The following is a 22,976-nucleotide window of genomic DNA, read 5'->3' on the forward strand; positions in this document are numbered from 1 at the left end:
AAGACAAAAAAAAAAACAGAACAGGAAGCATAGATATAGTGCATGTCAGAGGAGGCTGGTGGGATGAGCTATAGGAAGATGGGCTCATTGTAATAGCTGGAATGGAATAAATTGAATGGTATCAAACACATCAAACATATGGAAACCACGTTTGGCTCCGTTCCATTTATTCCACTCCAGCCATTACAATGAGCCCAACCTCCTATAGATCCTCCCACCAGCCTCCATTGCCACACATAGAACAGATATACCGCTTCTTAGATTTACTTTCAATGAGAATGACAGATCTATAACTCACATTTCTATGTGAATTTGGTTGTGGCACCCAGACAGTTTAAAAATCTAGGTCATGTGACATGGTAGCCCAAAACACAGGATCCTAAATGGGGTTTCTGGTTATGGGCTGATACTCATATCAGAGGCGAAGAATAATAGATCATCTTCATTTGACCCCTTACCGACAGAGTGATAGGGGACAGACCGTTTGGTGGTGGAGTGTCTATTGTCAGTGCCAAAGGCACCCTATATATCACCAGCTGAGGCTCCACTTTGCCTAGTCAATTGACAGTAATACTGTAAGTGCCAGACTAGAATAAATCGAGACCTTTTCAGATATAGGGGTTGATAGGGATAGGATATCATATAACCATAAGAATAGATTGATAGGAGTAGCTCATCATTTCTTCCAGGACTTAATTCAGAATGCCCAAAAGATGAATTCATGCTTTGTTTGATGCATATTCATCTCAAATGCATGAGACCAGCTTTCATTGCCCCCTCTGTTGGCAAACACTCATTCATGGATGTGGTCTTTAATGCATTAGTCCTACTTTAAAAGGGTTCTGGGTCATACAGTAGGTTATCACACCCAGTCTGTACTCACATTAACATGTTCATTGAGGAAACAAAAAATATTGTAGATAAAGCCATGCATCGGTATAAAAACAATAATGGTAGTAAATGACACTGACAGATGCCAGTAAATAGACTACATAATGTATAAATACATAGTCATAAAACAATAGTTGTTAGGGGATCTACTATAATAGAGGATGTAATATATACATATTTTAACATTGAACTACCTTCACCTTAATAAAATGATTGTTACCTTGTAAAAATGTTCTGAGCATCCCGGAACTTTTGGATGCTCACACAAGCCTTCGAGTCGCCCGTATTTTGTAGTAACACCCTTTCAAAATGACTTCCAAAACAGACACAACTTGCAAAATATTTTAATTTCAAGACTACAAATGGTAATAGATGGTACGATGGTAATAGATAACGGCTATTTTCAAAGGAGGGCCAGTTGAGCATGCAAAGGGGACTAACTACAGTAGGCGCTCCGCGGCTTCTGTTCAAATCCTTGGCGGCGAGGAACAGAGGGACAGCGCGCAGTGAATCCCAAATCCGTAATGACTTCTCCAACCTCGAGCCCTTGCGATGGCTCATAAAAAGCTGGTTCGACCGAAATGTGGTTGTAAACTTCGAGATACAGGAGCTGATGTTTCATTCAGCCACCTCGGAGATGGCGCTGATGTGAGGTGTTTAAGTTGTGTTCCACATTTACTTTGTTGCTTGTCCTGTTGACTGTTGTACCTTCTCACTCTTGAATACAATTTAGCTAACTAGATAGCTGCTCGTTCAGGCACATCTGATGTGGTTTCCCTGTTTTAGGGCAGTGAAGAACATCCGATAGTTCTCACAGAGGCGCCCTGCAACCCGCTGCACAGTCGCCAGATGATGTCAGTGCTGCTCTTTGAGTGCTACAGAGTCCCAAATGCAGTGGTGGGGGACTCAAGTAAAAGTGAAAGTCACCCAGTAAAATACTACTTCAAGAAAAGTATTTGGCTTTAAATATACTTAAGTATCAAAAGTAAATATAATTGCTAAAATATACTTAAGTATTACAAGTAAAAGTATAAATAATTTCAAATGCATTATAAAGCAAACCAGACGGCATAATGATTTTTAAATTTTTTATTTACAGATAGCCAGGGGCATGCTCTAACTCTCAGACATAATTTACAAACAAAGCATGTGTTGAGTGAGTCCACCAGATCAGAGGCAGTAGGGATGACCAGGGATGAGCACCACTGCCCTCATGTATCCTATGGGGGGGATTGCCTGCACAACTTATATTATAACACCGCCCTCTGCCCCCCCCCCCCCCCCCCCCACACACACACACACACACGGGCATTGTCCTGTCCTCCAGCTACCACTGCGCTCACATACTACCTGTTATCAATGGAAGGTAGACACAGTAACATGAGGTTTTAGGTGACTCCACTCATACTCAACCAGGTAGCCAGATCTGTCTTTTCTTTTGCCAAATCCTCTATTGTTTGTTTTCATGCTAGAGGAGTTGGGAAAAGAACCAACAGATGTCGCTGCCATCTCACCAGATGTAACATGCTGTCCTCTGGTGTTTCCCCAGGCTGGATGCATGTGAACGTGTGGGCAGGAGCCAGGCGGTGTCCTACCTCCAGCGTCTGCTCCAGCTGAAGTACACTGGTCACCTGGCGGCCGTCACCCTCTGCCTCATAGAGAGCTGCTCCACAAACACAGCTACACAGCCAATGACTACCACCAAGGTCTGTCTGCCATGGGGCCAGAGAGGTCTATTGAGATTGTATGAAACAGTATGTGGTGCTTTGCTTTATATGTGATTCATTGCCTGACTCTCTCTCCTTCAGAGCTGGAGAAGTGGCGCAGTGCAGAGTTCTATGAGCAGAAGGTGCACCGCATGTAGCTGCCCTTCTCTGCCAAGGTTCTGGGCGGCGTGGTGATTGTGGAGGAGATGCAGGAGAGACGCGCCCAGCAGCTGCGCAGGCTACAGGAGATAAACGCCTGGCGCAGGGAGGAGATGCTGCAGCAGGACCAAGAGCTTCTGGATAAACTATTGGCCCTGCAGGCAAGAACCATTATCTTTTAACCACTTCGTCAACCATGACCCTTAACTGCTGTGCAATTCCACGGTCTTGGAATTACGCAGAGAGTCCAATTTCTCACTTAAAATGTACTCCAAACAAAAAACATTGAATCCAAAGTTTACTAAACCGTACAACCCTATGCACAAGGACTATGTTTAACAATTTACACTGAACATTTTACAAAAACACATTTACTGGATGAACTATGCAGATGCAAAGTTTGGTAACAGAATTTCGTTAAAATAGCCCTCAGTTTTTTTTATGTGTCCGCGTTTTCCAAAAGCTCTTACATATCCGCTCCAAATTAGGATTCAATAATTCCTGAGGAAAGAATGGGGTGTCAGCTATGGCATGACACAATGACTTTGAAAAAATATCTGTTGGTAAGTGAGGTGGACTTACACCTGGTAATGGAATTGCAGTATCACGGGTCCCTGATCTGTACTCCATAGAAATGGATATGAATGTCATTCTCTTCATAGTGATGCATCCTGAATAGGTACACAAAAGGTATAAATATGCAATATCCTATTTTGCATATTTGGGTATTATTGTACACAATGACTATTTTAATGAGCTTTGTCCCCAAACAAAACCAAATTTGGTTGGTCAGGACCAGACAAAATCTGTACTAATAGAAGTCTGTTTCACAATTTTGAACATTAAAGTACAGCACAATAGAGCTCAGTAGAGTAGAGTTCAGAACATTATACAACGGGTGGGTCTAATCCTGAATGCTGATTAGTTAAAAGCGCATTTCAGCCGGTGTCTATTCCATAAATTACTACCGGCTAAATCTATGACGTCAAAATGCCTATTCATTCTGTTCCATCTGACTGCGCAATCCACTGTCTCGGTAACCCAGACAGGGAAGTTATAAACTTGATCTCCACTATAAAAATAATCGAGACATTATCTCATATTTTTGTATAAGATTTGTATAAACCAGTCTGTCTCTCCGACATTTGTAACATTGTTTCAATTTTCAAATTCGATTTCCAACTGTCCCATAGTAATGAACGTGTAATGGTCGAGAATCAGGACGAGAGAGAGAGAGGCAGGCAGCGTTACTCAGCCATTAGAAATCATGAATCAGCTGGATATATACAAAGAAATCTCAATTGGAAAAAGGTGAAACGAAGTGCAGCTAGTTTGCAGTCTTTCCAGCTTCAGTTTGAAGTTAATGTTAACTGTGTTTGTTGGCTAGCTCCTCTGAACAAGTGTCCTAACGAGAGAGCACATTTTCTATGCCAAGCGAAATCGTGCCTCATTAGCTCATTGTTATGGATGTATCCAAATAAATGTCACTAGAAAACAGCTTAAACAAATGCATCTCCTGTTGTTGTTTGGCGTGACTGTAAATTAACAGTAGTTGGCTAGCAAGCAAGGGATCAGAACGTTGCCAGTATGGCAATGGAACATTTAGAATAAATGACTGGGTCCATAGATACAGAACAAAAAGACTGAACATACTATTTCATCCTTCCACAATATATAGTCACGAAAAATATCTAGGGTTACTATCCAAGCCGGCTGGTCTTTCGTTCTATTGGTGCAGTTTCCAGAGACTCGACCCAGTTGTTCAATAAGAACAAATTCTTATTTTCAATAACGGCCTAGCAACAGTGGGTTAACTGCCTTGTTCAGAGGCAGAACGACAGATTTTTACCTTGTCAGCTCGGAGATTCGATCTTGCAACCTTTCAGTTACTAGTCCAACACTAGGCTACCCTGCAGCCCCAATATACCACGGCTGTCAGCCAAACAGCATTCAGGCCTCGAACCATCCAGTTTATACTAGACCGTATGACAAAACATTTATTTATACTGCTCTAATTATGTTGGTAACCAGTTTATAATAGCAATAAGGCACCTCTGGGGTTTGTGGTATATGGCCAATATGCCATGGCTAAGGGCTGTGTCCCCTTAGCCGTGGTATATTGGCCATACACCATACCCCCTTGTGCCTTATTGCTATGATATACTTATAATTCTATCCAAGATGGCGTAGCAGTCAGACATCTTTGTCCTTCGTCTTGTCGTGTCCTATGTATATATTTTTATATATTTTTCTTTGCATATCTTTTCAAATATTTTTCTAAACCTCAACTTCAAAATACTCCCCTGAAACCTGCCTCACCCAATGTGGTGTGAATCTGTTTTTTCTAAAGTCTTTTTATTTACCTCGGAACCGCAATCCCCCGACAGAATGCTAGCCAGCTCACTAGCTAGTAGTCAGCTAACCACTACTAGTAGTCATCAGTTAACCTTTAGCTCGGAAAGCTCTTGCCAGTTTGTACAATGCGACTCAAACCACAGCATACTGGACCTATTTTCTATCCATATCCCTGGATTCCTACCGCAAGCTCTGAACCTTTTCACCTGGATCATCGCAGCTAGCTAGCTGCTATCCGAGTGACTACTCCTGGCTAACGTCGGTCCCAAAGCAAGCACCAATTAGCCCACTCTAGGCCCATTCTCCCGGCCAGCTGAAGTGACCCATCAGCCACTCCTGGGCTACAATACCCGAACCCCTTCTACTGCCAGTACACGGCACGGAACCCCGCCGATCCTTCAAGACTGGACTACCGACGTAATCTCCTCGAGGGGGTACTCAACTGGCCCCTACGTCGCGACGTCCCCCTGAATGCCCATCTGCTAGCCACGGCCCGCTAGCTGTCTAGAGCTAATTGGACTGTTAGCTGAATAGATCCATTGGCCAATTTCTTGGGCCGCTATACCTATTTTGCCAATTGGACTTGGACCCCTCTGCTACTCGGAACCCTACTAATCCATCACGACTGGTCTATCAATGTCACTGCACGCCGAGCCGAGACTTTCCTCCATCGCGACGTCCCTCTAAGGCCCTTCTGCTAGCTTGCTAGCCTCGGCCTGTCTGAATCGCCGTGTCTCCAGCCAGCCCAACCACTCACTGGACCCCTATGATCACTCGGCTACACATGCCTCTCCCTAATATCAATATGCCTTGTCCATTACTGTCCTGGTTAGTGATTATTGTCTTATTTCACTGTAGAGCCTCTAGCCCTGCTCAATATGCCTTAACCAACCATTCAGTTCCACCTCCCACATATGCGGTGACATCACCTGGTTTAAACGTCTCTAGAGGCAATCTCTCATCATTACTCAATGCCTAGGTTTACCTCCAATGTACTCGCATCCTACCATACCTTTGTCTGTACATTATGTATTGAATCTATTCTATCTCGCCAAGAAACCTGCTCCTTTTACTCTCTGTTCCGAATGTACTAGACGACAAGTTCTGATAGCCTTAAGCCGTACCCTTATCCTACTCCTCCTCTGTTCCTCTGGTGATGTAGAGGTTAATCCAGGCCCTGCAGTGCCTAGCTCCACTCCTACTCCCCAGGTGCTGTCATTTGTAGACTTCTGTAACCGTAAAAGCCTTGGTTTCATGCATGTTAACATTAGAAGCCTCCTCCCTAAGTTTGTTTTATTCCCTGCTTTAGCACACTCTGCCAACCTGGATGTCCTAGCTGTGTCTGAATCCTGGCTGAGGAAGACCACCAAAAACCCTGAAATTTCCATCCCTAGCTAGTAATATTTTCCGACAAGATAGAACTGCCAAACGGGGCGGTGTTGCAATCTACTGCAGAGATAGCCTGCAGAGGTCTGTCTTACTATCCAGGTCTGTACCCAAACATTTTGAGCTTCTACTTTTAAAAATCCACCTTTCAAGAAACAAATTTCTCACCATTGCCGCTTGCTATAGACCCCCCCTGCCCCCAGTTGTGCACTGGACACCATATGCGAATTGATTGCCCCCCATCTATCTTCATAGCTCTTGCTGCTAGGTGACCTAAACTGGGACATGCTTAACACCCCGGCCATCCTACAATCTAAGCTTGATGCCCTCAATCTCACACAAATTATCAATGAACCTTCCAGGTACAACTCCAAATCCGTAAACACGGGCACCCTCATAGATATCATCCTAACCAACTTGCCCTCTAAATACACCTCTGCTGTTTTCAACCAAGATCTCAGCGATCACTGCCTCATTGCCTGCATCCGTAATGGGTCTGCGGTCAAACGACCATCACTGTCAAACGCTCCCTAAAACACTTCAGGGGGCAGGCCTTTCTAATCTACCTGGCCCGGGTATCCTGGAAGGATATTGACCTCATCCCGTCAGTAGAGGATGCCTGGTTATTCTTTAAAAGTGCCTTCCTCACCATCTTAAATAAGCATGCCCCGTTCAAGAAATTCAGAACCAGGAACAGATATAGCCCTTGGTTCTCTCCAGACCTGTCTGCCCTTGACCAGCACAAAAACATCCTGTGGCGTACTGCATTAGCATCGAATAGCCCCCGTGATATGCAACTTTTCAAGGAAGTTAGGAACCAATATACACAAGCAGTTAGGAAAGCTAAGGCTAGCTTTTTCAAACAGAAATTTGCATCCTGTAGTACTAACTCAAAAAAGTTCTGGGACACTGAAGTCCATGGAGAATAAGAGCACCTCCTCCCAACAGCCCACTGCACTGAGGCTAGGAAACATTGTCACCACCGATAAATCCACTATAATTGAGAATGTCAATAAGCATTTTTCTACGGCTGGCCTATGCTTTCAACCTGGCTACCCCGATCAACAGCCCTCCACCCCCCACAGCAACTCGCCCAAGCCTCCCCCATTTCTCCTTCACCCAAATAGCTGATGTTCTGAAAGAGCTGCAAAATCTGGAACCTTACAATTCAGCCGGGCTAGACAATCTGGACTCTCTCTTTCTAAAATGATCTGCCGAAATTGTTGCAACCCCTATTACTAGCCTGTTCAACCTCTTTCGTATTTTCTGAGATCGTATTTTCTGAGATTGGAAAAATGCCGCGGTCATCCCCCTCTTCAAAGGGGGAGATACTCTAGACCCAAACTGCTACAGACCTATCTCTATCCTACCCTGCCTTTCTAAGGTCTTTGAAAGCCAAGTTAACAAACAGATTTACCGACCATTTCAAATCCCACTGTACCTTCTCCGCTATGCTATCTGGTTTCAGAGCTGGTCATGGGTGCACCGCAGTCTCGCTCAAGGTCCTAAACAATATCATAACCGCCATCGATAAGAGACATTACTGTGCAGCCGTGTTTATCGATCTGGCCAAGGCTTTCGACTCTGTCAATCACCACATTCTTATCGGCAGACTCAACAGCCTTGGTTTCTCAAATGATTGCCTCGCCTGGTTCACAAACTACTTCTCAGATAGAGTTCAGTGTGTGAAATCGGATGGCCTGTTGTTCGGACCTCTGGCACTCTCTATGGGGGTGCCACAGGGTTCAATTCTTGCTGCTGGTGATTCTCTGATCCGCCTCTACGCAGACGACACCATTCTGTATACTTCTGGCCCTTCTTTGGACACTGTTAACTAACCTCCAGACAAGCTTCAATGCCATACAACTCTCCTTCCGTGGCCTCCAACTGCTCTTAAATGCAAGGTAAACTAAATGTATGCTCTTCAACCGATCGCTGCCCGCACCTGCCCTCCCGTCCAGCACTACAAATACCTAGGTGTCTGGTTAGACTAAACTCTCCTTCCAGACTCACATTAAGCATCTCCAATTCAAAATGAAATCTAGAATCGGATTCCTATTTTGCAACAAAGCATCCTTCACTCATGCTGCCAAACATACCCTCGTAAAACTGACCATCCTACCGATCCTCAACTTCGGTGATGTCATTTACAAAATAGCCTCCAATACCCTACTCAACAAATTGGATGCAGTCTATCACAGTGCCATCCGTTTTGTCACCAAAGCCCCATATACTACCCACCACTGCGACCTTTACGCTCTCGTTGGCTGGCCCTCGCGTCATACTCGTCGCCAAACCCACAGGCTCCAGGTCCCGCCTGGAGCCCCGCCTTATCTTAGCTCACTGGTCACCATAGCAGCACCCACCCGTAGCACGCACTCCAGCAGGTATGTCTCACTGGTCACCCCCAAAGCCAATCCCTACTTTGGCCGCCTTTCCTTCCAGTTCTCTGCTGCCCATTACTGGAACAAACTGAAAGAAAACAAAATGTTAAAAAATATATAAAAAATCACTGGAGACTCATATCTCCCACAGATCACTGCACCCGTGCATAGCCCATCTGTAATATAGCCCATCCAACTACCTCATCCACATACTGTATTTATTTAATTATCTTACTCTTTTGCACCCCAGTATCTCTACTTGCACATTCATCTTCTAGACAATTCTAGACAATTCTAGACAATTCTGTGCTTCCAACTTTGTGGCAACAGTTTGGGGAAGGCCCTTTCCTGTTTCAGCATGACAATGCCCCCGTACACAAAGTGAGGTCCATACAGAAATGGTTTGTCGAGATCGGTGTGGGAGAACTTGACTGGCCTGCACAGAGCCCTGACATCAACCCCATCGAACACTTCTGGGATGAATTAGAACGCCGACTGCGAGCCAGGCCTAATCTCCCAACATCAGTCCCCGACCTCACTAATGCTCGTGGCTGAATGGAAGCAAGTCCCTGCAGCAATGTTCCAACATCTAGTGTAAAGTCTTCCCAGAAGAGCGGAGGCTGTTACAGCAGAAAAGGGTGAACAAACTCCATATTAATGCCCATGATTTTGGAATGAGATGTTCGACAAGCAGGTGTCCATATACTTTTGGTCATGTAGTGGTTAAGGTTGGGATGAAGGTAGTGCAATAATATTATATACCAGCAGTATAAATACTCAGTGACTTGTACAAGTTTTAATTTAAACAATATGGTGCTAAGGAGAGGGCCATATTACACTTACTTGAGCAGCATAGTAAACCCCTGTTCTGACTCTCTCCTCTCCTTCTGACTCTCTCCTCCAAATGTTGGTACCCTTCCCCAGATCTGTAGCTCAACACAATCCTATCTCGGCGCTCTACAGACGATTCCTTTGACCTCATGGCTTTGGTTTTTGCTCTGACGTGCACTGTCAACTGTGGGACTTTATATAGACTGGTGTGTGCCTTTCCAAATCATGTCCAATCAATTGAATTTTCCACAGGTGGACTCTAATCAAGTTGTAGAAACATCTCAAGGATGATCAATGGAAACAGGATGCACCTGAACTCAATTTCGAGTCTCATCGCAAAAGTTCGGAATACTTATGTAAATAAGGTATTTGTTAAAAAAAAAAAACATTTCTAAAAAACGTTTTTCTCTTTGTCATGATGGGGTATTGTGTGTAGATTGAAGAGGAAAATGTTTTATTTAATCAAATGTAGAATAAGGTTGTAACATAACAAAAGGTGGAAAAAGCCAAGGGGTATGAATACTTTCCGAATGCACTGTATATCATGGTGCTGTGCATTTTGGGATTTCATAGCAGCACAGATGATGATGGACCAATGGACCACTCTTATTGAATGGTTACTACAACAGACCTGTCTGAAGACATTGGGCTGTTTGATTGTGTTAGTCCTTTTTTATACTTCATCACAAGTAAAATTGGTGGTTTTACTTGTGCCGTTTTTATAATGCAATCAAGCTTTGTTCAAGATTCATTCAAGGATATGTTGTAAAAAAAAACATCTAGATGCCACAAGCAGGCATTTGCTGTCAAATATCACAAAAACACACTGTATATATAGGGACAATGTTCTGTGTAAGACTTTCAAGTTCCTCTTTATTGTATGTGCTATCTAGATTAAAGAGGTGCAGTACACCATTATGCCACAAGGTGGTATTACTCCACAGCTTTTTTGTTATAGAGATAAACACAGCAGTGCTAGTCTGCCCCAGCAGGTTTGGAACCTGTCGAAGGAGGAGAATAACGGAGATATGATTGATTGAATGGTTATTGTACAGCTGGCAGCATCATAGGGCAACTCCATCTGTAAATACACTCACCACACAGGAGTGGCAGGAGGGCACAGCCAGCCATACATCTGTCTCAGCACAGGATTTACAGGCATTTGCAGACACCGAGTCTGACTTGGATGAACCCAACCCAATAAAGTGTCTAAATTATGATCAGATGCATTAACAAGCCCTCACAATTATCCCAGAGGACTGATCTACGGTGGAGAGGAACAAGTGCAATCACATGTATATCTTCTCAGAACACACAAGGAACAACCTCAGAACCAAAAACGATGGTTAACTAGTTGTTCAACAGGAAGTATTATGACCTTTGCAGCCGTAGAACCACAAGTCAAATAAATGGTTATTACAGCATGATAAACATCCAGTGATCCTTTACTGTACAAGGCTTTCAGCCAGATCCAAAGGGGACGACAGGGAGCATTTTTTACCCCACAGATAGACAATGGAGCAGGTCCAAAGGGGACAACAGGGAGCATTTTTTTCCCCACAGATAGACAATGGAGCAGGTCCAAAGGGGACGACAGGGAGCATTTTTTACCTCACAGATAGACAATGGAGCAGTTCCAAAGGGGACGACAGGGAGCATTTTTTACCCCACAGATAGACAATGGAGCAGTTCCAAAGGGGACGACAGGGAGCATTTTTTACCCCACAGATAGACAATGGAGCAGGTCCAAAGGGGACAACAGGGAGCATTTTTTTCCCCACAGATAGACAATGGAGCAGGTCCAAAGGGGACGACAGGGAGCATTTTTTACCCCACAGATAGACAATGGAGCAGTTCCAAAGGGGACGACAGGGAGCATTTTTTACCCCACAGATAGACAATGGAGCAGTTCCAAAGGGGACGACAGGGAGCATTTTTTACCCCACAGATAGACAATGGAGCAGTTCCAAAGGGGACGACAGGGAGCATTTTTTACCCCACAGATAGACAATGGAGCAGTTCCAAAGGGGATGACAGGGAGCATTTTTTACCCCACAGATAGACAATGGAGCAGGTCCAAAGGGGACAACAGGGAGCATTTTTTCCCCACAGATAGACAATGGAGCAGGTCCAAAGGGGACGACAGGGAGCATTTTTTACCCCACAGAGAGACAATGGAGCAGTTCCAAAGGGGACGACAGGGAGCATTTTTTACCCCACAGATAGACAATGGAGCAGTTCCAAAGGGGACGACAGGGAGCATTTTTTACCCCACAGATAGACAATGGAGCAGTTCCAAAGGGGACGACAGGTAGCATTTTTTACCCCACAGATAGACAATGGAGCAGTTCCAAAGGGGACGACAGGGAGCATTTTTTACCCCACAGATAGACAATGGAGCAGTTCCAAAGGGGACGACAGGGAGCATTTTTTTTTACCCCACAGATAGACAATGGAGCAGGTCCAAAGGGGACGACAGGGAGCATTTTTTACCCCACAGATAGACAATGGAGCAGTTCCAAAGGGGACGACAGGGAGCATTTTTTACCCCACAGATAGACAATGGAGCAGTTCCAAAGGGGACGACAGGGAGCATTTTTTTTTACCCCACAGATAGACAATGGAGCAGGTCCAAAGGGGAAGACAGGGAGCATTTTTTACCCCACAGATAGACAATGGAGCAGTTCCAAAGGGGACAACAGGGAACATTTTTTACCCCACAGATAGACAATGGATCAGTTCCAAAGGGGACGACAGGGAGCATTTTTTACCCCACAGATAGACAATGGAGCAGTTCCAAAGGGGATGACAGGGAGCATTTTTTACCCCACAGATAGACAATGGAGCAGTTCCAAAGGGGACGACAGGGAGCATTTTTTACCCCACAGATAGACAATGGAGCAGGTCCAAAGGGGACGACAGGGAGCATTTTTTACCCCACAGATAGACAATGGAGCAGTTCCAAAGGGGACAACAGGGAGCATTTTTTTCCCCACAGATAGACAATGGAGCAGTTCCAAAGGGGACGACAGTTTTCTGCCCCTCCCAAAAGATAGAATTTGTAGATAATTGGCCCTCTTTCTGGGACTCACCCACAAACAGGACCAAGCCTGACCTGCTGAGGAGTGACGGACTCCATCCTAGCTGGAGGGGTGCTCTCATTTTATCTACCAACATAGACAGGGCTCTAACTCCTCTAGCTCCACAATGAAATAGGGTGCAGGCCAGGCAGCAGGCTGTTAGCCAGCCTGCCAGCATAGTGGAGTCTGCCACTAGCACAGTCAGTGTAGTCAGCTCAGCTATCACCATTGAGACCGTGTCTGTGCCTCGACCTAGGTTGGGCAAAACTAAACATGGCGGTGTTCGCCTTAGCAATCTCACTAGGATAAAGACCACCTCCATTCCTGTCATTATTGAAAGAGATCATGATACCTCACATCTCAAAATAGGGCTACTTAATGTTAGATCCCTTACTTCAAAGGCAATTATAGTCAATGAACTAATCACTGATCATAATCTTGATGTGATTGGCCTGACTGAAACATGGCTTAAGCCTGATGAATTTACTGTGTTAAATGAGGCCTCACCTCCTGGCTACACTAGTGACCATATCCCCCGTGCATCCCGCAAAGGCGGAGGTGTTGCTAACATTTACGATAGCAAATTTCAATTTACAAAAAAAAAAAATGACGTTTTCGTCTTTTGAGCTTCTAGTCATGAAATCTATGCAGCCTACTCAATCACTTTTTATAGCTACTGTTTACAGGCCTCCTGGGCCATATACAGCGTTCCTCACTGAGTTCCCTGAATTCCTATCGGACCTTGTAGTCATAGCGGATAATATTCTAATCTTTGGTGACTTTAATATTCACATGGAAAAGTCCACAGACCCACTCCAAAAGGCTTTCGGAGCCATCATCGACTCAGTGGGTTTTGTCCAACATGTCTCTGGACCCACTCACTGTCACAGTCATACGCTGGACCTAGTTTTGTCCCATGGAATAAATGTTGTGGATCTTAATGTTTTTCCTCATAATCCTGGACTATCGGACCACCATTTTATTACGTTTGCAATTGCAACAAATAATCTGCTCAGACCCCAACCAAGGATCATCAAAAGTCGTGCTATAAATTCACAGACAACACAAAGATTCCTTGATGTCCTTCCAGACTCCTTCTGCCTACCCAAGGACGCCAGAGGACAAAAATCAGTTAACCACCTAACTGAGGAACTCAACTTAACCTTGCGCAATACCCTAGATGCAGTTGCACCCCTAAAAACTAAAAACATTTCTCATAAGAAACTAGCTCCCTGGTACACAGAAAATACCCGAGCTCTGAAGCAAGCTTCCAGAAAATTGGAACGGAAATGGCGCCACACCAAACTGGAAGTCTTCCGACTAGCTTGGAAAGACAGTACTGTGCAGTACCGAAGAGCCCTTACTGCTGCTCGATCATCCTATTTTTCTAACTTAATTGAGGAAAATAAGAACAATCCAAAATTCCTTTTTGATACTGTCGCAAAGCTAACTAAAAAGCAGCATTCCCCAAGAGAGGATGACTTTCACTTTAGCAGTGATAAATTCATGAACTTCTTTGAGGAAAAGATTATGATTATTAGAAAGCAAATTACGGACTCTTCCTTAAATCTGCGTATTCCTTCAAAGCTCAGTTGTCCTGAGTCTGCACAACTCTGCCAGGACCTAGGATCAAGAGAGACACTCAAGTGTTTTAGTACTATATCTCTTGACACAATGATGAAAATAATCATGGCCTCTAAACCTTCAAGCTGCATACTGGACCCTATTCCAACTAAACTACTGAAAGAGCTGCTTCCTGTGCTTGGCCCTCCTATGTTGAACATAATAAACGGCTCTCTATCCACCGGATGTGTACCAAACTCACTAAAAGTGGCAGTAATAAAGCCTCTCTTGAAAAAGCCAAACCTTGACCCAGAAAATATAAAAAACTATCGGCCTATATCGAATCTTCCATTCCTCTCAAAAATTTTAGAAAAGGCTGTTGCGCAACAACTCACTGCCTTCCTGAAGACAAACAATGTATACGAAATGCTTCAGTCTGGTTTTAGACCCCATCATAGCACTGAGACGGCACTTGTGAAGGTGGTAAATGACATTTTAATGGCATCGGACCGAGGCTCTGCATCTGTCCTCGTGCTCCTAGACCTTAGTGCTGCTTTTGATACCATCGATCACCACATTCTTTTGGAGAGATTGGAAACCCAAATTGGTCTACACGGACAAGTTCTGGCCTGGTTTAGATCTTATCTGTCGGAAAGATATCAGTTTGTCTCTGTGAATGGTCTGTCCTCTGACAAATCAACTGTAAATTTCGGTGTTCCTCAAGGTTCCGTTTTAGGACCACTATTGTTTTCACTATATATTTTACCTCTTGGGGATGTTATTCGAAAACATAATGTTAACTTTCACTGCTATGCGGATGACACACAGCTGTACATTTCAATTAAACATGGTGAAGCCCCAAAATTGCCCTTGCTAGAAGAATGTGTTTCAGACATAAGGAAGTGGATGGCTGCAAACTTTCTACTTTTAAACTCGGACAAAACAGAGATGCTTGTTCTAGGTCCCAAGAAACAAAGAGATCTTCTGTTGAATCTGACAATTAATCTTAATGGTTGTACAGTCATCTCAAATAAAACTGTGAAGGACCTCGGCGTTACTCTGGACCCTGATCTCTCTTTTGAAGAACATATCAAGACCATTTCAAGGACAGCTTTTTTCCATCTACGTAACATTGCAAAAATCAGGAACTTTCTGTCCAAAAATGATGCAGAAAAATTAATCCATGCTTTTGTCACTTCCAGGTTAGACTACTGCAATGCTCTACTTTCCGGCTACCCGGATAAAGCACTAAATAAACTTCAGTTAGTGCTAAATACGGCTGCTAGAATCCTGACTAGAACCAAAAAATTTGATCATATTACTCCAGTGCTAGCCTCTCTACACTGGCTTCCTGTCAAAGCAAGGGCTGATTTCAAGGTTTTACTGCTAACCTACAAAGCATTACATGGGCTTGCTCCTATCTATCTCTCTGATTTGGTCCTGCCGTACATACCTACACGTACGCTACGGTCACAAGACGCAGGCCTCCTAATTGTCCCTAGAATTTTTAAGCAAACAGCTGGAGGCAGGGCTTTCTCCTATAGAGCTCCATTTTTATGGAACGGTCTGCCTACCCATGTCAGAGACGCAAACTCGGTCTCAACCTTTAAGTCTCTACTGAAGACTCATCTCTTCAGTGGGTCATATGATTGAGTGTAGTCTGGCCCAGGAGTGGGAGGGTGAACGGAAAGGCTCTGGAGCAACGAACCACCCTTGCTGTCTCTGCCTGGCCGGTTCCCCTCTTTCCACTGGGATTCTCTGCCTCTAACCCTATTACAGGGGCTGAGTCACTGGCTTTACTGGGGCTCTCTCATGCCATCCCTGGAGGGGGTGCGTCACCTGAGTGGGTTGAGTCACTGATGTGGTCATCCTGTCTGGGTTGGCGCCCCCCCCCCCCCCCTTAAGTTGTGCCGTGGCGGAGGTCTTTGTGGGCTATACTCAGCCTTGTCTCAGGATGGTATGTTGGTGGTTGAAGATATCCCTCTAGTGGTGTGGGGGCTGTGCTTTGGCAAAGTGGGTGGGGTTATATCCTTCCTGTTTGGCCCTGTCCGGGGGTGTCCTCGGAGTGGGCCACAGTGTCTCCTGACCCCTCCTGTCTCAGCCTCCAGTATTTATGCTGCAGTAGTTTATGTGTCGGGGGGCTAGGGTCAGTTTGTTATATCTGGAGTACTTCTCCTGTCCTATTCGGTGTCCTGTGTGAATCTAAGTGTGCGTTCTCTAATTCTCTCCTTCTCTCTTTCTCTCTCTCGGAGGACCTGAGCCCTAGGACCATGCCCCAGGACTACCTGACATGATGACTCCTTGCTGTCCCCAGTCCACCTGGCTGTGCTGCTGCTCCAGTTTCAACTGTTCTGCCTTATTATTATTCGACCATGCTGATCATTTATGAACATTTGAACATCTTGGCCATGTTCTGTTATAATCTCCACCCGGCACAGCCAGAAGAGGACTGGCCATCCCACATATGCTCTCTCTAATTCTCTCTTTCTTTCTCTCTCTCGGAGGACCTGAGCCCTAGGACCATGCCCCAGGAATACCTGACATGATGACTCCTTGCTGTCCCCAGTCCACCTGACTGTGCTGCTGCTCCAGTTTCAACTATTCTGCCTTATTATTATTCGACCATGCTGGTCATTTATGAACATTTGAACATCTTGACCATGTTTTGTTATAATCTCCACCCGGCACAGCCAGAAGAGGACTGGCCACCCCACATAGCCTGGTTCCTCTCTAGGTTTCTTCCTAGGTTTTGGCCTTTCTAGGGAGTTTTTCCTAGCCACCGTGCTTCTTCACCTGCATTGCTTGCTGTTTGGGGTTTTAGGCTGGGTTTCTGTACAGCACTTTGAGATATCAGCTGATGTACGAAGGGCTATATAAAATAAATTTGATTGATTGATTGATTGACAGGGAGCATTTTTTACCCCACAGATAGACAATGGAGCAGTTCCAAAGGGGACGACAGGGAGCATTTTTTTACCCCACAGATAGACAATGGAGCAGTTCCAAAGGGGACGACAGGGAGCATTTTTTACCCCACAGATAGACAATGGAGCAGGTCCAAATGCAAACAAGACAATAATCACATCAGAGGACTATGATGCAGCGCATCAAAACAAAACACGTATTTCACTAAACTACTTGATATGACACAATCCAAAAATCTAACGTATAAAAGAGAGGGCATTCATTCTATTTTCCAGTCAAGTGGGGAACACCACAGGCTTTTAACCAAATACAATAACCAAATACCACCTGACAAATGCACCATCATCACAATTGAGAGAAAACATGCTTTTGTCCAACAACACCACTCCAGCATGTCCTGCTGTGATCCGAAGGACAAAAATCCATATTAAACAGTGCAGATGCAATGAACGAAGGCTTCACCTTCAGGTCTGCGTGGGAGGATGGTGAAGTGATGTTCTCATGATGATTTATGAACAATAAAAGGAAGGAATGACTTATTCCGTATGCTGTTATTCTTCCATGTTTTATTTCTGTGATTTGCAGTACTAGTATAATGAGGGCAGCTTCACCTTTTTAAAGGGGAAATTCACCCCAAAACACTTCTGGGCCCTTCATAACACTTGCCTGGCTGTTTTGACAGTACCCCAGACAGTTTAGGTCCATTGTTTTGAGTAATGCTGACTTTCCGAAATTACCTAAAATGCATTAAAAACGGTGTATTTATTGTTACGTTAACAGTGATTGGTGTCTCTGCATTGAATTGCCAAATACATGTGTTGTTTAATTAAAAACAAAGACCTACTTTGGGATAGCGCAAAGATATTCCATAAAGTCTGTAATCTGGTAGATACTGTTCTTTGTGGTTCTAAAGTGGATAATTACAGGAGGCGGGACGAAGGAGTGTCTTATACTACTGGTCTTCAAGAAAGGAAATCAGAACGACAGGAAGTAAACAAAGAGATGGTAGCTAGCCATTAGTAATCTCTGAAGTAAAGTAAGGCAAATAACATAAATAATCGAGTAGCTGAGTGACATTGGCCAAAATGAAGTGCAATAATGTTTGGGTCAGATACCAATACACTACATATTTCAACTCTTTTCATGACTGCGATGGAGCTTTGTGTCCGGCATGGCTGCAAGCTATCCGAAATCCTGCTTATGGTTTCGATATGACGCCTGAAGTAATTTACCAGCTGCGGTTGACCGTGTCCAGTGATCACTTCATGGCCACTGACTGCAATGGGGACACCTGCTTGTCAAATATCTCATTCCAAAATCATGGGCATTAATACTGAGTTGGTCCTTCCTTTGCTGCTATAATAGCCTCCACTCTTCTGGGAATACTTTCCACCAGATGTTGAAACATTGCTGCGAGGACTTGCTTCCATTCAGCCACAAGAGTGTTAGTGAGGTCGGGCACTGATGTTGGGCGATTAGGCCTGGCTCGCACTCAGCGTTCCGATTCAGCTCAAAGGTCAGGGCTCTGTGCAGGCCAGTCAAGTTCTTCCACACTGATGTCAACAAACTATTTCTGTATGGACCTTGCTTTGTGCACGGGGGCATTGTCATGCTGAAACAGGAAAGGGTCTTCCCCAAACTGTGGCCACAAAGTTGGAAGCACAGAATTGTCTAGAATGTCATTGTATGTTGTAGCATTAAGATTTCTATTTACTGGAACAAAGGTGCCTAGCCCAAGCCATGAAAAACAGCCCCAGACCATTATTCCTCCTCCACCATACTTTACGTTTGGCACTATGCATTGGGTCAGGTAGTGTTCTCCTGGCTTTCGCCAAACCCAGATTCATCCGTTGGACTTCCAGATGGTGAAGCGTGAATCATCACTCCAGATAATACGTTTCCACTGCTCCAGGGTCCAATGGCGGCGAGCTTTACACCACTCCAGCAGACGCTTGGCATTGCGCATGGTGATCTTAAGCTTGTGTGCAGCTGCTCGGACATGGAAACCCATTTCACGAAGCTACCGAAGAACAGTGCTGACGTTGCTTCCAGATGATTTTTACGCGCTTCAGCACTCGGAGGTTCCATGAGCTTGTGTGGCCTACCACTTCCCTTCTGAGCCGTTGTTGCTTCTAGACGTTTCCACTTCACAATAACAGCACTTACAGTTGACCGGAGCAGTTCTTGCAGGGCAGACATTTGACGAACTGACTTGTTGGAAAGGTGGCATCCTATGACTTTGCCACCTTGAAAGTCATAGAGCTCTTCGGTAATGCCATTCTACTGCTAATGTTTGTCTATGGAGATTGCATTGCTGTTTGCTTGATTTTAAACACCCATCAGCTATGAGTGTGGCTGAAATAGCCGAATCCACTAATTTGAAGGGGTGTTCACATACTTATGTATATATAGTGTATGTTGCTAGCTAGCTAAGTTGCTAACACGTGTTGCTAGTCACCACAAAGTAATATATTATTTGTTTGCCATTCCTGGAACTAGATGGTGTTTTTAGCTTAGCTACCACTGTAATTGTTATATTATCCTGTCCTACGGTTTTGTTTGTTTTGCAATTCTGTTTTTCATTATAACGTTATGATGAGAAATAGTAGATTTTCCACACTTTTTTATAGTGCTATTGATTGCATAAAATGACTTGCCCTAGTTAAGGTCCATAAGTTGGACACAGCCCCAGCCAGAGACATATATATACATACATGTCTCTGGCCCTAGCTGGAGCATGAGTTGTAATGACAACAAACTGGCCCAACCTTTACATTATTTACGTTAAAACATTTAGAATATCAGATCTTGCCATTAATTGACATGTAATGACTGACCTTTTTATTCCAGCCAACATCACCAATCACTCTCTGTTTATACAGTACTTGCCTGGGAGGGAATGGAAGAAAGTAAGGGGTGGTGGAACAGACATGAGGATAGGACAATCAACCATACTGTCACGGATTTTATCCTCGTTCAATTTCTCACATCTTTTATCTTTGTATCCTTTTCACACTCTTTTCAATGTTCCTCCACTCATGCCTCCTACAATGATACAAGGAGAGACTAAATTAGGACTCATTTAAATGTTTTGTTTTGTTATTCTGTTACACATCTTCCAGGAGATCCACGAAGCCATGTGGAGGATTCCAAACAGGCCAAGGACCGGGTAGAGAAGAGTGTCCAAACAGAAGACATTCAACTTTAGAACCCAACGGGTCCAGCAGACTGTCAAGCGGCGTGAAGATAAACAGATCATATACAAAGACTCAGACTTCGAGGAGGTAGCGTCAAAACTTCTCAGCCTAACTTTGCAACGAACTTTAGCTAGCCCTAATGATGGCATTGTAATGTTGTGGAACGCCATCGATAACATGTCATGCAATCATGACTATTCTATTAATAGGGCGCGTGTCCACTCGTTCTAGACACTGTTTACCTAGCCAGCAAGTCATCATTGTCAGACAAACTAGAAGGGAACTGCAATAGCCAGTTGCATTAGGGGGTGTAGGCAGGCTATTCAGATACAGTTGGTAGGCTATAGAGTACCACAGTATGAGTCATAATACCCATAAAACCTAGCAGTCAAACTGGGAAATGGGTCCAATCATTTTTCCATCATTCATTTTTCCTATAGGTGATTTTAGAAACACTTAAAATCGGGCTGTGTTTTGTGTAGGCTTACACTGGTGTGACGTTTTGATAACTGTGTAAATCTCTCTAGGACAAGCCCGGACTAGAACCCGATCGAACATCTATGGAGAGACCTGGCAATAGCTGTGCGTGCGGTGACGCTCCCCATCCAACCTGACAGAGCTTGAGAAGGTCTGCAGAGAAGAATGGGAGAAACTCCCCAATTACAGGTCTACCAAGCTTGTAGCGTCATACCCAAGAAGACTCGAGGCTGTAAACCAGGGGTGGGCAACTCCAGCCCTTGAGGGCCTGATTGGTGTCACACTTTTTCTCCATCCCTAGCAAACACAGCTGATTAATCCAATTGCATTCTAAACTGAAGATCATGATTAGTTGATTATTGGAGTCAGGTGTGTTAGCTGGAGCTGGGGCAAAACTGTGACACCAATCAGGCCGTCGAGGACTGGAATTGCCCACCCTCGCTGTAAACACTGCCAAAGGTTCTTCAACAAAGTACTGAGTAAAGGGTCTGAATACTTATGTAAATGTGATATTCCAGTTAAAAACATTTAATACATTTGCAAAAAATGTCTAAAAACCTGTTTTTGCTTCGTCATTATGGGGTATGTGTGTAGATTGATGAGGAAAAAATACAATTTGATCTATTTTAGAATAAGGTTGTAACTGTGTAAAAAGTCAAGGGGTCTGAATACTTTCTGAATGTTTAAGAAGTCCAAGAAGCTGGCTATCATATCTGCAACTGAGAAATGTTTTGGGCTCCCAAGACTTCACGGCAGAAGCACTACAAGGCCTAGTGTATCTAGGAAATGTTCTGCCCTCACAGGAGGCTTCTGAGCCTGTTTTGAGACCTGATTACAATTAGGTTCTTACAGCAGATTGAATATGTTTAGTTCATTTCCTTTTTGGTAGTTTGTATGATATGTTATTTATTTTTACCCAAACGGGATCCTTATTATCCACCCGCACAGTAGGTGGTGGAATGCACATCTAATTGTTGCGAACGCCATTATACCATAGAGGACGAAAAGCTTCCCATTTGGACCATCAGGTGTGGCACATCGTTTCCAGTTGATCCTGGGGATTTTGAAGAAAGTCTCCAACACCAGGATGTGATGACAGACAAGAAATCGGAGTGTTTAGTTACATACACGCCATCTTCTGCTGCATCATATCGGAGCAAGCTGGTCCCATTGTCGACAGCTGAGACATTCACTGTCTGTCGGTAGAGGTTGCCATGTCCTGCAACTGCACCACCAGTCACAGCGCGTTCTGGGAAGAGCCTGTGTTTCCTCAACATCTGGCCGTTCTCGTCTCTCGAGCTCTTTTCTCTCTGTCAGCCCGCAAATGGAACAACTCAGTCTTAGTAAGCTCCGGCTCAAACCGATATGGCACAACAGTCCCACTCTGAAAAAAAGGCAGGGCTCCAGTTTCCTCTTCGTTCTTGATCTGACATTCTTTACTCTATTTCATTTTGACGAGGGCAGCAAATACTGAGAGGGAGTGAAAAGAGAAACATATTGTTTACAACCTTCAACCACGACCGCCTCAGAAGTCCCAAATCGCGACGCACATTCTTATACTTCCTGGATTTCAATATGAAAATAACAAAATGCATTGGTAAAAATGTGCCTACGGAAACAAGTTAGCTGAAAAAGTGTACAGAGAAAGTCATTATGAGGACTATTGTGGTCATGGGAGGCCAGAGCAGTGTGTTTGGGAGGTATTTACGATGGACTTTAACGTTGCATGGGGTTTCTATGGGGAAGGCACGGGTATTACCAACATCTAAATACTTAAACAATGGACCTAAAAAACTGTCTGGGGTACTGACAAACGACCAGGCTAGTGTTTTATAAAGGGCCCAGAAGTGTTAAGGAAATCATTCTTCTTGCAAATCATGTAAATGTTTTGAACAAACTATTATATTAATCTGACTATCCACAATACTCATATTATTGTGTGTGTGTAACCGTGTTCATTGATAGCAGTACTATTCTCACTGTCAGTTACTTTTCCACTACTAATACTATCACTACTACAGC

General features: G+C 44.1%; 1 protein-coding gene across 6 annotated transcripts; it reads left to right on the plus strand.

Annotated features, from left to right (window-relative positions):
- Positions 1–1,158: 1,158 nt before the first annotated feature.
- LOC110492349 (actin-related protein 5) lies at positions 1,159–21,511 on the plus strand. 6 transcript variants are annotated; one of them, XR_016487403.1, is made up of 5 exons: positions 1,175–1,544; positions 2,441–2,597; positions 2,700–2,917; positions 20,403–20,564; positions 21,005–21,511. XR_016487403.1 is itself a non-coding variant. In XM_090203501.1 (3 exons), exons 1-3 carry the CDS (start codon positions 1,316–1,318, stop codon positions 2,790–2,792), a joined length of 474 nt encoding a protein of 157 aa, XP_090059627.1. In that variant the 5' UTR covers positions 1,159–1,315; the 3' UTR covers positions 2,793–4,264. The 6 variants fall into 6 exon arrangements, 2 of the variants coding, with proteins under 2 accessions (XP_090059627.1, XP_090059626.1); XR_016487404.1 differs by having other exon boundaries at positions 1,175–1,539; XR_016487405.1 differs by having other exon boundaries at positions 1,175–1,266.
- Positions 21,512–22,976: the final 1,465 nt, after the last annotated feature.

Source organism: Oncorhynchus mykiss, chromosome 16, assembly GCF_057628025.1.
Source record: "Oncorhynchus mykiss isolate SJ-2025 chromosome 16, ASM5762802v1, whole genome shotgun sequence".
In the NCBI taxonomy this organism is placed as follows: domain Eukaryota; kingdom Metazoa; phylum Chordata; class Actinopteri; order Salmoniformes; family Salmonidae; genus Oncorhynchus; species Oncorhynchus mykiss.